The sequence below is a fragment of the Penaeus chinensis genome, chromosome 3 (genome assembly GCF_019202785.1).
Source record: "Penaeus chinensis breed Huanghai No. 1 chromosome 3, ASM1920278v2, whole genome shotgun sequence".
In the NCBI taxonomy this organism is placed as follows: Eukaryota; Metazoa; Arthropoda; class Malacostraca; order Decapoda; family Penaeidae; genus Penaeus; species Penaeus chinensis.
The window spans coordinates 21762399-21777269 of NC_061821.1; the positions used below are offsets into that span (position 1 = coordinate 21762399).

Genomic DNA, 14871 nt, shown 5'->3' on the forward strand with positions numbered 1-14871 from the left:
TTTTTTAAACAAAATTGTCCAAATTTTAAAAAACCATTATGTTTTCCCAAATAATTTTAATAAAAAACAACAGTCTCCTCTCTCTCCTCTCTCTCCTCTCCCCTTCTTCTCTCTCTCTCTCTCTCTCTCTCTCTCTTTTCTCCTCTTTTCTCTCTTCCCCTTCTCTCCCCCCCCTTTTCTCTTTCTATTTCCTCTCTTTTTCTCTCTCTCTTTTAAAAAACAACAAAAAACAATACCAATAAAAAAACCCAAACACTGAAAAAAAAAAAATAAAAAACTGAAAAATACCTCACCAAAATTCAACCTGCCTCGCCCCTATCCCCCCCCTAAAACCCAGGATTGAAGTCGGGTTTTGGGAATCCTGGGGTATGCTTTTCCCAATGCTGAGGGACGGTTCTGCTCTTGGTGCCAAACACGGGGTTGCCATGCGGGCCCCGGGGCTAAAATGTGCCTGAAACCCACCTGGCCCAAGGGTTTTAAAATGTTGGGGTTTCGGGGGCGGTTCTGGGGGCGGAATATCGGTGTGTGTTGGGGGTGGGGGGGGGGGGGGGATGAAAATTTCGTTTTTTTTTGCGTTATTATTATTTTTTATTATTACATGTTTTAATCATTTTTAAAAAAACATTATCAAAAATTCAAAAATCAAAACCAAAAATAAAATTTTTTTTTATTTTAATTATAATTATAAAAATTTAATGATTATTATTTTTAAAATTTTTTGTTGTTAAAATAAAATTATAATGAAAATAAAAATAAATAATAGAAAAATAATAAATAATGTTAAATAAAATAAAAATTAATTTTATTAAAATTGTTATTATTTTTATCATTATTATTATTGTTTATTTATTATCATTATAAAAAAAATTTTTATTATTTTTTTATTAATTTTTATTTTATTTATTATTATAATATCATCTTATCATTTTAAATTACCATTATTTAATTTTTTGGGTTTTTGGGGGTTTTAATTATTATTTTTATTTTTATTGTTTTTTTTTATCTTTTTTGTTATTATTAAAAATTTTTTATTATTTTTTAATTTTTTTATTATTTTTATTTTATTATCATTAAAAAATTGTTATTATTTTTATTTTTAAATTTTTTATTATTTAATTTTTTATCGGGAAAATGTTTTTTAAAATTTAATACAATTTACTTGTATTGGTTTTAAATTATTGTTATTATCATAATGATTATTATCATTTTTAAAAAAACTTATTATAATTGCAAGGGAGGGGAGAGGGGAAAAGGGGAAGGGGAGAGGGGGGGAAAAGGAGAGGGAAAAGTGAGAAAAAGGAGAGAGAAAAAATTAGGGAGGGGGAGGAGAGAGAGAGGGAGAGGGAGAGGGAGAGGGAGGGGGGGGGAGAGGGAGGGGGAAAAGGGAGGGGAGAGGGGGAGAGAGAGGGGGAAGGAAAAGGGGGAGAGAGAGGGGGAGAGGGGGGGGAGAGAAAAGGGGAGAGGAGAGGGAAAAGGGGAGGGGGGGGGGAAGGGGGGAAAAGGAAGGGGGCTTAAGGGGGGGGGGGGTGAGAGGGGGAGAAGGGGGAGGGGAAAAGAAAAGGGGGGGGGGGAAAAAAAAAAAAAAAAAAATGGGTGGGGGAAACGTGAAAACTAATTTAAGGGGGAAAATACACTTTCCCACCTTTCAAAAATTTTTGGGAAACCCCGGATTACACAAAAACCTTTTAAATCAAGCGAGGGAGAAGTTCCCCGAAATAAACTGGCTCGGGGACCCTATTAATTTTAAAGTAGGCTGGTCTAACTCCTTCATCGCCGTGAAGTTAAAGTTAGAGCCCGGAAATTAAACTTTCTCTGTCTCTGTTTGGCTGTCCTTGTTTTTTTTTTTGTTAACTTGTCTGTCAGTCTGTTTGTTTGCCTCTGTCTCTATCTCTCTCCCTCTCTCACTATCTATCAATCTATCTGTCTATTTTAATCTCTGTATTTTCTGTCTGTTTTGTCTTTCCTTTACTTTTTCCTTTCCTCTCCCCCCCTCCCCTTTTCCCTTTTGGCCCTCTCTTTCTTTCTCTGCACACACCCCACACCCACACAAAAAACAACACACACACACCACACACACACACACAAAACACACACACACACACACAAAACCAAAACACCCACACACATTTTTATTATTAGTATTATTAGGGTTACATAACCTTTGAGTAACAAATATTAGACGCACAGAATCAATATACCAGGCAATAATTAGTTAAATTTCAGTCAAGTAATGTACGTACTGACAGGAACAATATGTTGACTTAAATTGGTGAAAATTTTAACAGGGAACCCGTAAGAATTTTGTTTTGCTTTGTTATTTTAAAATTTTTTTATGCGCTTTCTTGCCCAGATTTACATTTTTCATAACAAATTAATAAAGACATCAAACAACCTGAGTGAAAGAGGCAGTGCTATATTCTGTAATAAATTAACAGGAACGTCATCAATTCCACGGAGTTACGTAGATGTTGTATACACTCAGGCCCGTGTAGTTAGCCTTAGTACCATGGGTGGGGAGGTAGACAGAAAATATAGAGGACTTAGTAAATAGATGTATTAGATGGGTAGACATGTAAATAGAGAATCTATAGTGGGGGTACAGTAAGCTCCTAAGCGGGTTTATAATGTAATTCAATATCTAAAAAAAGAAAAAGAAAAAAAAAAAAACCCCCGGTTTTAAAAAATTTTATTATAAATTTAAATATATATAATAAAACAACATTATGAAACTTTTTTCAGTATTTCTTACGATGCCTCTCGCCCCCTCTCGAGCTTAGTCACTGAACAGATAATTGGAAAAGAAGAAATAGACACACAGATAGATACAGAGGCAGAAAGACAGATGGCTGAAACAAAAGATAAATACAAATTAATATATAGCGGGTGTACAATATTGCTATAATTTTCCCCTGATTTGATATTTTCTCAAATATACTCACTTAAATACCAACACACACACCACAAAACCCCAACACACACCACACACAACAAACACACAACACACACACACACACACATTGTATCCCTAAAATATAGTGTAATATACTTTTTTCAGTCTGCGTTAAGTTACGTACCATATACCTAGTTATTTTACAAAATATTCCCATTAATATCATAATTCACCAAGTTTTCTCTTAGAAGATTTCTTTTAAAAATAACAACAGCCCCGGTTAAAAAAAGGTTTTCTTATTTCAAAAAAATTTTTGTTCTTGTCTTTGGGTCCATTCAACTGTACTTCAAGCTAATGTGTGTGGGCCTTCGGTGTATTTAGCTTGGCGTTTATAAACTGAATAACTGATTAAACTGAGCCGTCAGTCCTCTTGCAGCATTCTTTTCTCTTCAGCAAGGGGACTTCTTGTTGTTAATACTGTTTCTGTTACTTCTAAGGATTTTATTTTATTTTATTTTGTTTTATTTATTTATTTATCTATTTATTTATTTATTTATCCATTTATTTATTTTATGAGAGACCTTGTTGTCATAAACACTGATTCAATTACTTCTGTTACTTTTGTTTTGATCCTTGGTACATGACGAAAATATTCTTTCCACAAAACCATTGATTAATCAAAGTCACTTGACATTACGTCATTTGTTTCCGGCCTACGTGAAGAAAGGGTTAATATGCTGAGGTTGCTACAATGACTTACATTAAGAGTGTCATCATCAAGATTAACAGCTGTTGAAATACTTGAGAAAGACTTGAGCAGCTGATTCAGAAACAACAGAGTTAACCCTTACGATACGACAACCATTTTATATATATATATTTTAAAAATATATAATATAATATATATAAATATATAAAATATATATATTTTATAATTAAAAATATTTAAAAATTTTAAAAATAATAATATCCTCCAGTCTCTCTTCCTTCCTTCTCCCTCCCAGCTTCCCTCTCTCACTTCCCCTCTCAGTCTCCTTCCTTCCCTTTCTCCCCCTCTCCCTCTCCCTCTCTCTCCTCCCCCCTACCTTCCCCCCCACCTCTCCCTCATCCCCCCCCTCCCCCCTCCCTTCCCCTCTCCCTATCCCTCCTTCCCCTCCTCCTACGCCTCTCCCACTCTCGCCAACTTCTATCCTTTCAGAAAACACAAAAAAATTATTAAAGGGCAAATCATGCAAATGATAGAATGAATGAATAAAGAGTAAGGTTAGATAATAAGTACCGTTTTTAAAGGACATGGCAATTAAACAACAACGACAACAACAAAATGATGATGACAAGAAAGACAACAATGATAATGACAAAAACACGATATTAATGATAGCAAAGACAAAAACACAATATTAATGATAGCAGAGACAAAATCAATAATAATGATAAGAACATTAAACATACTACAGATAATAATAATAAAAAACAAGGATAATAATATTGTTTACGAGAGAGAAAAATAAATATGTAAATAACAGTAAACCTCACTACCTGCCACTCAATATCGGGATCCTATTACTGAGCTCGGTAGCTTATGACGTCACAGCCGCTCGCGGGTCCTGTGCTGTTAACCTATCAACCTATTTTTATGTCGTAGAGAAAGCTTCAATGTCTAAATCTTTGGTTTGGTTTGCTATATGAAAAAGATCATAGGATATTCCAGCATATCCATCACCCAAATATATTGTTTAACTAATGACAATGTGTAGATAAATAAAGTCACGTATTAAGTACGGTAGGAAACTAGCCTTAAGAAAGAAAGAGAGAAAAAAAAAAAATCAACCTTATTTAGAAATGTTTAAACTTTATTAAATAAACACAGGTGTAATACAAAACCTACCGACCTGCCTCTAGAAACCAGGGAATTTCAGACCTGACAAGTTCTCTTGACGCCACAGCAACCACGAGACCGAATACGATGCCTTTTTTTTTTCTTTTTCTTTTTTTTTCTCTCTTTCTCTCTCTCTCTCTCTTTTTTGTAATTTGTTGTGTAAAATATGAAGAATAAAAAACGACCAGGGATATTTGCTCTTTCTCTCCCTTTAATTGTGATTTTGATTAGAGTATAGAATTAGAATGATTATGGTTAGTCGTGTTTTCAGGGCAGAGGATGAGAGAGAGAGAGAGAGAGAGAGAGAGAGAGAGAGAGAGAGAGAGAGAGAGAGAGAGAGAGAGAGAGAGAGAGAGATAGAGAGAGAGAGAGAGATAGATAGATAGATAGATAGATAGATAGATAGAGAGAGAGAGAGAGAGAGAGAGAGAGAGAGAGAGAGAGAGAGAGAGAGAGAGAGAGAGAGAGAGAGAGAGAGAAAGAGAAAGAGACAGAGGAGAGAAAGCTGGAGGCCAACTTCCCCCTTTTCGCGGGCACATCTGGCAACCGAGCTACCATCCTTTGTTTTATTCTCATCGGGCCCTCGCGTATCAAAAATTCCCTTAAAGAAGAGTCAACCAATTTCCATTTTTTTATGAACCGCACGCTAAATTATTCATTCAAGTTAAGAAGGAGAGAGAAAAAAAGAGACGTAGTAAAAATTTTATTTCCTTTTTTTTAAAGTATTTATTAGCTGACGGAAAAAAAAAGGATAGGCAAACAATGCAGGCTGATGGCGTTCGCACATTTTGTTTACTTTTAATCCACTTGCGTAATATCTTTATTTTCGGGGGAGTTAACATTTTCGCGAAGTAGAACTAACCGATTATATTTGTTTTTGAACTCTCTCAAAGCTTAACTCGATTGAAACCAACCAAGAAAAATATGTATTTATCCTCGAGTAATATTCTAGAAGCCAGGAAGTAAACATTTAGAATCGACCATGTTTAAGCTAGCGTCTCCGCAGTAAGGTTCACATCTCCGTCTTCCGTAGTGGGGAAAATCGACCTTAAGAGCGATTTGCAGAGTCATGTGCATAAAGATATCTGTAGACGAAAGGAAAAAATTAATGATATTTGCAGGAATTGGCAAACGGTACCCGCCAATATTTGAATTTAGCTTCTTCATTTTCTTTTTCTCTTCCTTTGTGTTGCTGGATTGGATACAGTTACAAACAAGGATACAAGGACAAACGCACACAAAAATGTTAATAGTTATTTTAAAAATAATCATAATGATGATGATAATGATAATGACAATGGTAATAATGAATATGATAATAGTGGCGATAGTGATAATTATAATAATGTTAATAATAATGATAATGGTAATAATAACAATAGTAACAGTGATAATAATTATACTTCTAATAATGTTAATGATAATAATTGTAATGATAAATTATAATGAAAATGATAGTGGCAATGATAATGATAGCATTAATGATTATGTTGATAATAATAACGATTATAATGCTAATGACCTTTATAATAATAGTAATAATAATAATAATAGACTAGTGATAGTGACATTAATACCCATACAACTTCGAACGCTAATGATAACCACACAGATAATGATGATAACGATAACAAAGATAAAACTAACAACAATAACAATAACAGCAACGAAGGAACACGTGCCATCTATCAAATCTTGATCTTAAAAAAATCTTCATATAATGTTAAATAGGAATCACATTTGTAAGGCAACCGGGAAGTAATTTATGCGTCTTCATATGTTTGTGAGTTACTAAGGATTCTAGAAGGTTACTCATGATAAAAAAATATATATATTGTTATTGATAATGATATTATTACTAATAATTCTACTGCTATAATAACTACTATTTCTGCAACTACTACTTCTACTACTGATGCTGCTGCTGCTAATGCTTACTACTACCTACAACTGCGTACTACTACTTTTATAACTGCTACTTCTAAAGCATCAGCTGTTACTACTACTATCACTCTTCCTCCTCCTCTTCTTCCTCCTCCTCCTCCTCCTCCTCCTCCTCCTCCTCCTCCTCCTCCTCCTCCTCTCCTCCTCCTCTTCCTCCTCCTCTCCTCCTCCTCCTCCTCCTTCAACCCCCCTCCTCCTCCTCCTCTTCCTCCTCCAATTCCTCCTCCTCCCCTACTCCTTCTCCTACTATTCCTCCTCCTCCTCCTCCTCCTCCTCCTCCTCCTCCTCCTCTTCCTCTTCCTCCTCTTCTTCCTCTTCCACCTCCTCCCCCTCCTCCTCCTCCTCCTCCTCCTCCTCCTCCTCCTCCTCCTCCTCCTCCTCCTCCTCCTCCTCCTCCTCCTCCTCCTCCTCCTCCTCCTCCTCCTCCTCCTCCTCCTCCTCCACCTCCTCCTCCTCCACCTCCTCCTTCTCCTCCTCCTACTCCTCCTCCTCCTCCTCCTCCTCCTCCTCCTCCACCTCCTCCTCCTCCTCCTCCTCCTCCTCCTCCTCCTCCTCCACCTCCTCCTTCTCCTCCTCCTCCTCCTCTTCCTACTACTACTACTACTATTAATACTATTACTACTACAACAACTGCTACAACTACTATACTATGCCATCATTATTGTTATTGTTTTTGTTATCACTTTCAGTAACAATAGTAATACTAGTAGCATCGTTGTCAGTAAAACCTATCCCGTCACCAACATTACTATTACTACTATTATTATAATCAATATCATTAATATTCATTCACTATTTATTTCAAGACTGTATACACTTTCCTACCAAGCTTTTATTTTTGTTTATTTTCTCTCGTAAAGTATAATATATCTACACAGATATAAACCATGTGTGTGTGTGTGTGTGTGTATGTGTGTGTGTGTGTGTGTGTGTGTGTGTGTGTGTGTGTGTGTGTGTGTGTGTGCATTTAATCAAAAGTGTACACATTCATTAAGTGTTTGCGTACATATAATTGAACGTGTATACATATTCTAAATGTGTGTGCACATTCATTATGTCCGTGTTCACAATTAGTAAATGTATGTACACATTTATTATACCTGTGTACACATCTGATTAAACGTGTACATATTCATTAACCGTATGTACAAGTCTAAAGAAACGTAAGCACATTCATTAAGTGTGTATATACATCAGTTCAAACATGTTCACATACATACCTCCATCAAGCTTGTGTACACATTTAGTTCAACGTGTACGCATTCACCAAGTGTGTGTACACATTGGATTTAAGATGTACACATTCATGAACTATGTATACATATTTAATTCATCATGTACACATTCATTAAGCGTGTGAAAGCATTCGATTAAAGATGCATGAGTACATTATTAGCTTAAAAACGTAGCGATAAACATGCAAAGAATATTTAAATCTAAGATCAATTAACAAATTACATTATGCATTCGATTTTTTGTTGATATTTCTTTTATTATTTATAATTTTTTTTTTTCTATTTATTATCCCTAGTGTGATTTTCCTTGTTTTTTTCTGTTCAGTTTTTCTTCCTATAAATATCAGTTACCACTGACACTTCGACCTCCACCTATCTCGCCCTATATTCATCTCTTCATCATCCACTATCCCCCATATTCCTCTGTCACCATCCATAATAATTATTCCCTACCATCCATTATCCATTATCCCATTCGCATTACATCTAACTACTCCCTCTGATCCGCAGATAATGTCATACTGGCTAAAGATCTTGGCTCTTACCTGCGTCTACCCGGTGATCTTGCTCTCAGCTAGACCAAGGGAGGTAGGTTATTGTTATCATTGTTTTTTACGTTTTTCCTTTGCTTGTTCGATTTTTTTTTTCGTTGATTTATTGGCTGTTGTTTATCGTTGGTTTGTTTGTGTATTTGTTTATGTTTTTTGTTAATGTTGTTTGGTGTTAGTTTCGTTATGGTTGTTGTTTTGAAACTGTTGTTATGCAGTATTTTGTTTGTGTTTCTTGTCAGTGGATTTTTTTTCTCCCTTTGACTTATTTTGTGTGTGTCTGTTTACCCCCCCCCCCCCTCGCTCTCCTTTTCTTTTTCTTTCTATCTAAACTGTCTACCTATCTCTCTCTCTCTCTTTCTTCCCCTCCCTTTTTATTTCCATCCATCCACTCACCCCCCTTCCCCCCTCTTTCCACCTACCCACTCACCCCTTCCCTCCTCTTTCTCTCCCTCCCACCCTCTCTCTACTCCCCCCTCCCCCTACCCCTCTCCCCCCCTTTCCCCGCACCCACTCACCCCCTCCCTCCCCTTTCCACCCTCAGGTCTGGCCTCCCTTCATCGCCACCTTCCACAGCCTCAAGCGATGTCGAGTCAGAGGTTACCTACAAGACCACGAGGCCGACCTTGACCTCTCCAGTATCGGCGTCGGTGGGGGAGGAGGAGGCGTCGGAGGAGGAGGAGGAGGAGGAGGAGGAGGAGGTGTGATGGGCAGCGTGAGCGTGGGCGTAAGCGAGGGGTCTCTGCGGAAGTCGAGGAGGATTTCAAGGGCGTCTCACGTGACCGACTCGACTGTGGTCTCAGCCTCACCCTCGCACTCGACCAAAGAGACGTGCCCGCCCTCCACCGTCAGTAGGCTGTAGGAGGCCTTGTAGAAGAGGAGGAGGAGGAGCGAGAGAGTGAGTGAGTGAGTGAGTGAGTGAGTGAGTGAGTGAGTGAGTGAGTGAGTGAGTGAGTGAGTGAGCGAGTGAGAGATAGATAGATAGATAGATAGATAGATAGATAGATAGATAGATAGATAGATAGAGAGAGAGAGAGAGGAATAGACAAGAGACAGGAAGAGAGAGAGAGACAGGAAGAGAGAGAGAAAGAGAGAGAGAAAGAAAGAGAGAGAAAGAAAGAGAGAGAAATAGAGAGAGAGAAGAGAGAGAGAGAGAGAGAGAGAGAGAGAGAGAGAGAGAGAGAGAGAGAGAGAGAGAGAGAGAGAGAGAGAGAGAGAGAGAGTGACAACCTTAATAAGACAGTGAAGTGAAAGTGATATTATAGTTTTATCACAAAACAGAAACTCGACAGAGAGGATGAACAATGTCATCTGAAACATTAAAAATAATCAGTGTATTCCCGTAATTAATCGTATCAGTGTTAAGGAAAATATAATAAACAATGATAAAACAAAATTAGCAGAAAGAAAACGAAAACTTTATAACACAATATGGAACAAAGGCGTAAATAAGCAGTTCATAAAAAACACGTATGAAAATGTTATTGTTCAGTGAAGAACAAAATTCTTATTTCTTGTGTCTTGTGTCAGAGTGTATTATTCAAAGTGGAAACTTCTTTTAAGATGTATAATAGCGTAGTGTGTGAATTAAAAGATGTTTCTACCTGAATGTGTTCAAGAAAAGGTGGATATCCTCACTGCATCCGTATATAAATGTATACATGTGTATAAAACACACACACACACACACATACACACACACACACACACACACACACACACACACACACACACACACACACGCACACACACACACACACACACACACACACACACACACACAAACAGACCGGTAACACAAAAACTAATTGCAAACACATGCAAACAACTTTTTTTTTTGCCTTACATGATAACGTAACTCTTTCAGTTAATTATCGTATTTAGTAGGAGCCTGAGTGTTTAAGATAAAATACCAGATTATAAACATTAATAATCTTTTTTATGGATAATCTTCCCAGTCGCTTACCAGAGCAGAAGCTTTTTATATTATTATCACGAGTATCAAATATCTGTTTTAATTTCATTTGATGAAATCAATATACTAATTAACCATTTACGTCATCCCATCTACATATTTTTTTTTTTTTTTTAAATCAAATCACGTTCATTATCACATTATCTGCATTACATCTTATCATCACATATTTTTTTCGCTTTCATCTTCATCTACTTTGAAACTCCCTCTATTGTTTATTGTATTTTGCATTACTCCCTCCCCCCCTTACAATAGCTTTGATTATGATGTGAATTCTACTTTTTCTCCCTTTTTCTCTAATATCACATATGATCTGTATGTTCATATAGTGTTGATGAATAAAGATATAGAGAAATATAGATGAGTTTTTTTTTTTATTTATTTCGCCTTAAAACCGTGGAAGAGGGAGAGAGAGAGAGAGAGAGAAAAAAAAAAAGAGAGAGAAAAAAAGGAATTTATGAGTTGGATTGAGTAATGATTGATTGAGAGAAGAGATGAGTATATGATTTTAAGAATAGGAGTGAAAATGGATAAAAGGATGAAGGGATTGTAATACACGCATACATAAACACTCATATCTATAGATTTATGAATACTAAATGAATAGATATATCTACATAGATGGATAAAAAACATGCAAGATGAAGGGATATTAAGGGAAAACAACTCAATAACAAGTAAAGAATAGAAACTTATTTTTTCGCTTACATAATTTTTTCTTCGACTCCCCCCCCCCCCCCCTTCCAGCCCTCCTCTTCCTCTGCCTTCCTTCTAAATATCACTCACACCCGCCTTCTCAACCCTTTAACTCTGCCACATTAAGTTCTCCTGATATCTCTCTACCGGCGCCGAGGTCACTGGGTCCGCGGCAGCCTTGACGGGAGAACACGGTATTTTTCACCGATATATCAAGTGGCACGTATCTTTGGCGAGTTCAGGTGGGCAAAAGAAATCAACAGGTTCTGCCTCCCAAGTGCGCATAAGTGCAGATCCATTTGTAAAGTGCGGGTCATGGGCAAACGCTTGCAGTCTGAATGTAAACAAAAGAGGAGAGGAGAGAAAGAGTGAGATTGAGAGAGAGATTGAGAGAGAGAGAGAGAGAGAGAGAGAGAGAGAGAGAGAGAGAGAGAGAGAGAGAGAGAGAGAGAGAGTAAATATATATATTATATATACATATATGTATATATATATTATATATACATACATATATATATATATATATATATATATATATATATATATATATTAACACACACATACCTCGGGCACACCAGATATGACCCAGAGGACCAGTACTAAACCAACTATACCACACGACCCGCTAAAAAGTGTGTGCAACTAGGATCTCACTAGATCCATAGACATTACCTATAAACACATATTAAAGTAATGATAGTTTTACAAACACACACACATACTCAGTGGATAATGATTTAGAAATTCAAATCCTGTCAGGAGTATTGTGGTATTTATGAAAAAAATTAATAATGCACGCACACACACACACACATATACACATATATATACACAGTAACATTCACTTAGTAGGGAAATAAGATCACACAGGGCTCAGATATGATGACCCAATATCCAAACACGTTAAGCGAGGACGTCGATAAGGTGGATAAAGTTAAAGTGACCAATCATAGAAAATAAAAAGGAGAAGAAGAAAAAGAAGAAGAGGAAGAAGAAGGAGAAGGAGAAGAAACAGCATCGCACACACACATTGCAAGAAAAGTTAAGGCGACAAACTTTTGGAGAAAGGCTCGGCAAACTCAACGACAGACCGACGCTCAGACCGAAAGACCGACTGAAAGACCGACACACCAAGCGAAAAACCGACAAACCGACGCACCGACTAAAAGACCGACAGACCGACACACCAGCCGAGAAGACCAACACACCGACATAAAGGCCCCCTATCAGACCATCCCAGGCTTCATCGGAAATCGAGAGAGTTCGCTGACCGAAACAACGAATGGTTTTGTCCTTCGCTGTATCGACTGAGTGGTTGATTGAGCGAAGAAGAACCTATTGGCTGTTGCTCGGGATGTTGGTTAGCACTGTGATCTCTTGGATTTTCGCCCTTAATTGCATTGAGTACGGGATGAGGTTGGAGGAAGACAGAGGTGCAAAGGGAGATGGATAAAAGATGATTAAATGTAAGGGAGTAGAATAGAGAGGAAGAAATGGGAAGTGAATAAAGAAGTTGATAAAGAGAGAAAAGAGGGTTGATAAACGGAGTATTTGAATGGAAGGGAAGTAAATAAAACAAAATAACACGATGAAAAGGAAGGGAGATAAATAAAGGAAGAAGGGAGTGACTAACTGGTAGAGGGTGAATAAAGGGGAAGGTAATGAATAAAGGGAAATGGAAAATTAAGAGAGAGAAAGTACATGAGAGTGAGGGTGGAGTGGAAAGGGAAAGTGGTAAATAAGAATAAATAAAGGACGGAGGGAGAGGGAATTTAGATGAAAGAGCGAATAAATGAGTAAATGAAGGTAAATGAAGGGAATGGATGAAGAGAAAAGGCCAAAGTGATGAGGAATAAAGCGGGGGAAGGGAGTGAATGAAATAACTCAGTATTGTAGTTATTGAAGTTATGCACATATGCTAGAACTTCTTATTAAATTATACAAGCATTTTTTTCTCAAAACTAAAAGTATTGATGATACTACTACTACTACTACTGATAATAATGATAATAACAACGACAGTAATAATAATAATGATAACAACAACAACAACAATAATAACAATAATAATCACTATCTTGAACCCCAAAAAGCCACTGATGTTCAATCTCGTTTCCATAAAGTTTCGGACACTGACGTCCTAAACATAAAGAAATGGACCATTACATTCAGAAGCAAAGTGAACGCATATATACACACCCACGTCTTTCGGGACCACGTGTCAGTTACTGAAGACAAATCAGGTTAGGTCGCTTCCGCCTTCCGAGATGTAGGGAAGGTCAGGCAGGGGAGCCCAAGTAGGGAAAAAGGTCAGGCAGGGAAGGCCAAGTAGGGAAAAGGTCAAGCAGGGAAGGCCAAGTAGGGAAATGGCCAGGCAGGGAAGGCCAAGTTGGGAAAAGGTCAGGCAGGGGAGGCCAAGTAGGGAAAAGGTCAGGCAGGGGAGACCAAGTAGGGAAAAGGTCAGGCAGGGGAGGTTAAGTAGGGAAAAGGTCTGTTCACGGTCCATGGTCTCTTAACTACCACACCCAAAGACCTTAAGAAGGGAGACAGCAACTTAACCGTACCCTAATAGGTAGTTATTCGTGACAGAGAGAGAAATGGTTAGCCACTCTCCTTAACGCGTGTCATTCTCCAACATCCCCTCGAGGACAAGTGTGTGTGTGTGTGTGTGTGTGTGTGTGTGTGTGTGTGTGTGTGTGTGTGTGTGTGTGTGTGTGTGTGTGTGTGTGTGTTGTGTGTGTGTGTGTGTGTGTGTTGTGTGTGTTGTGTGTGTGTGTGTGTGTGTGTGTGTGTGTGTGTGTGTGTGTGTGTGTGTGTGTGTGTGTGTGTGTGTGTGTGTGTGTGTGTGCAAGTAGAACAATGAAGAGAAGTACAGGAAAACACACGAATATGCCGAGGGCCTTTTCGCATTTACTGCTTCATCACCGCAGTAAATGCGAAAAGGCCCTCGGCATATTCGTGTGTTTTCCTGTACTTCCCTTCATTGTTCTACTTGCAATTTGTTCGACATGAATTCCACACACGCGCGCGCGCGCGTGTGTGTGTGTAAATATAAATTCGTTGAAAAGAGCTTAAAACGTCAAAACGTTACGCGATATCACACGAACGTTTGAAAAATAACGAGTTATGTTTTTTTTTTTTTTTTTTTTTTTTTCGTGATGGGGTTCAATATCATTGTAAAGGGGTCTTCTGAATGAAACTTGATAATTTTGATAATGGTCAATAATGGTTTTATCATCATATTGTATAATATTTATCAAAATATTGATGGAAAGGATAGCAGTAATGATTATGATTATGATAACGATAGTGATGATGAGATATCAAAAGAATAATGTCCTTTATAACGACATATTAATATAATTACCAACATAACCTTATGAATCGATTTTATCTTTTCTACCTTTCTTACCATAAGCTTCGGACCATGAACATGAATTCGGAAATAACTGAAAGATTCATCCAATATGACTTCTCATATCACAAGAATCGTCTCACACATGCGAAAGTTATTGCGAGAGTTGTTCGTGATCGCTTTTTCATGCGCTTGATTTCTGCATGCCATGTCTCAAGTTCGCAGCGATATTGGATGAAGTTTTAGATCGTGTAGGAGTGAATACACACACACACACACACATACACACGTGTGTGTGTGTGTGTGTGTGTGTGTGTGTGTGTGTGTGTGTGTGTGTGAGTATTATATA

General features: G+C 37.6%; 2 protein-coding genes across 2 annotated transcripts in view; both read left to right on the plus strand.

Moving 5' to 3' along the window:
- LOC125040790 (pinopsin-like) overlaps window positions 1-4815 on the plus strand; it is a 35424-nt gene extending 30609 nt beyond the window's left edge. Inside the window, exon 4 of the mRNA XM_047635521.1 lies at window positions 4761-4815. Coding sequence (XP_047491477.1) covers window positions 4761-4815 — 55 coding nt within the window. The remainder of the gene's footprint in view (window positions 1-4760) is intronic.
- Window positions 4816-7735: 2920 nt separating this feature from the next.
- On the plus strand, window positions 7736-9487 carry LOC125045130 (dachshund homolog 1-like). The gene is made up of 2 exons (XM_047642250.1): window positions 7736-8536; window positions 9041-9487. The coding sequence occupies exons 1-2, from the start codon at window positions 8462-8464 to the stop codon at window positions 9356-9358; spliced, it is 393 nt and encodes a 130-aa protein (XP_047498206.1). The 5' UTR covers window positions 7736-8461; the 3' UTR covers window positions 9359-9487.
- The last annotated feature ends 5384 nt before the right edge of the window (window positions 9488-14871 follow it).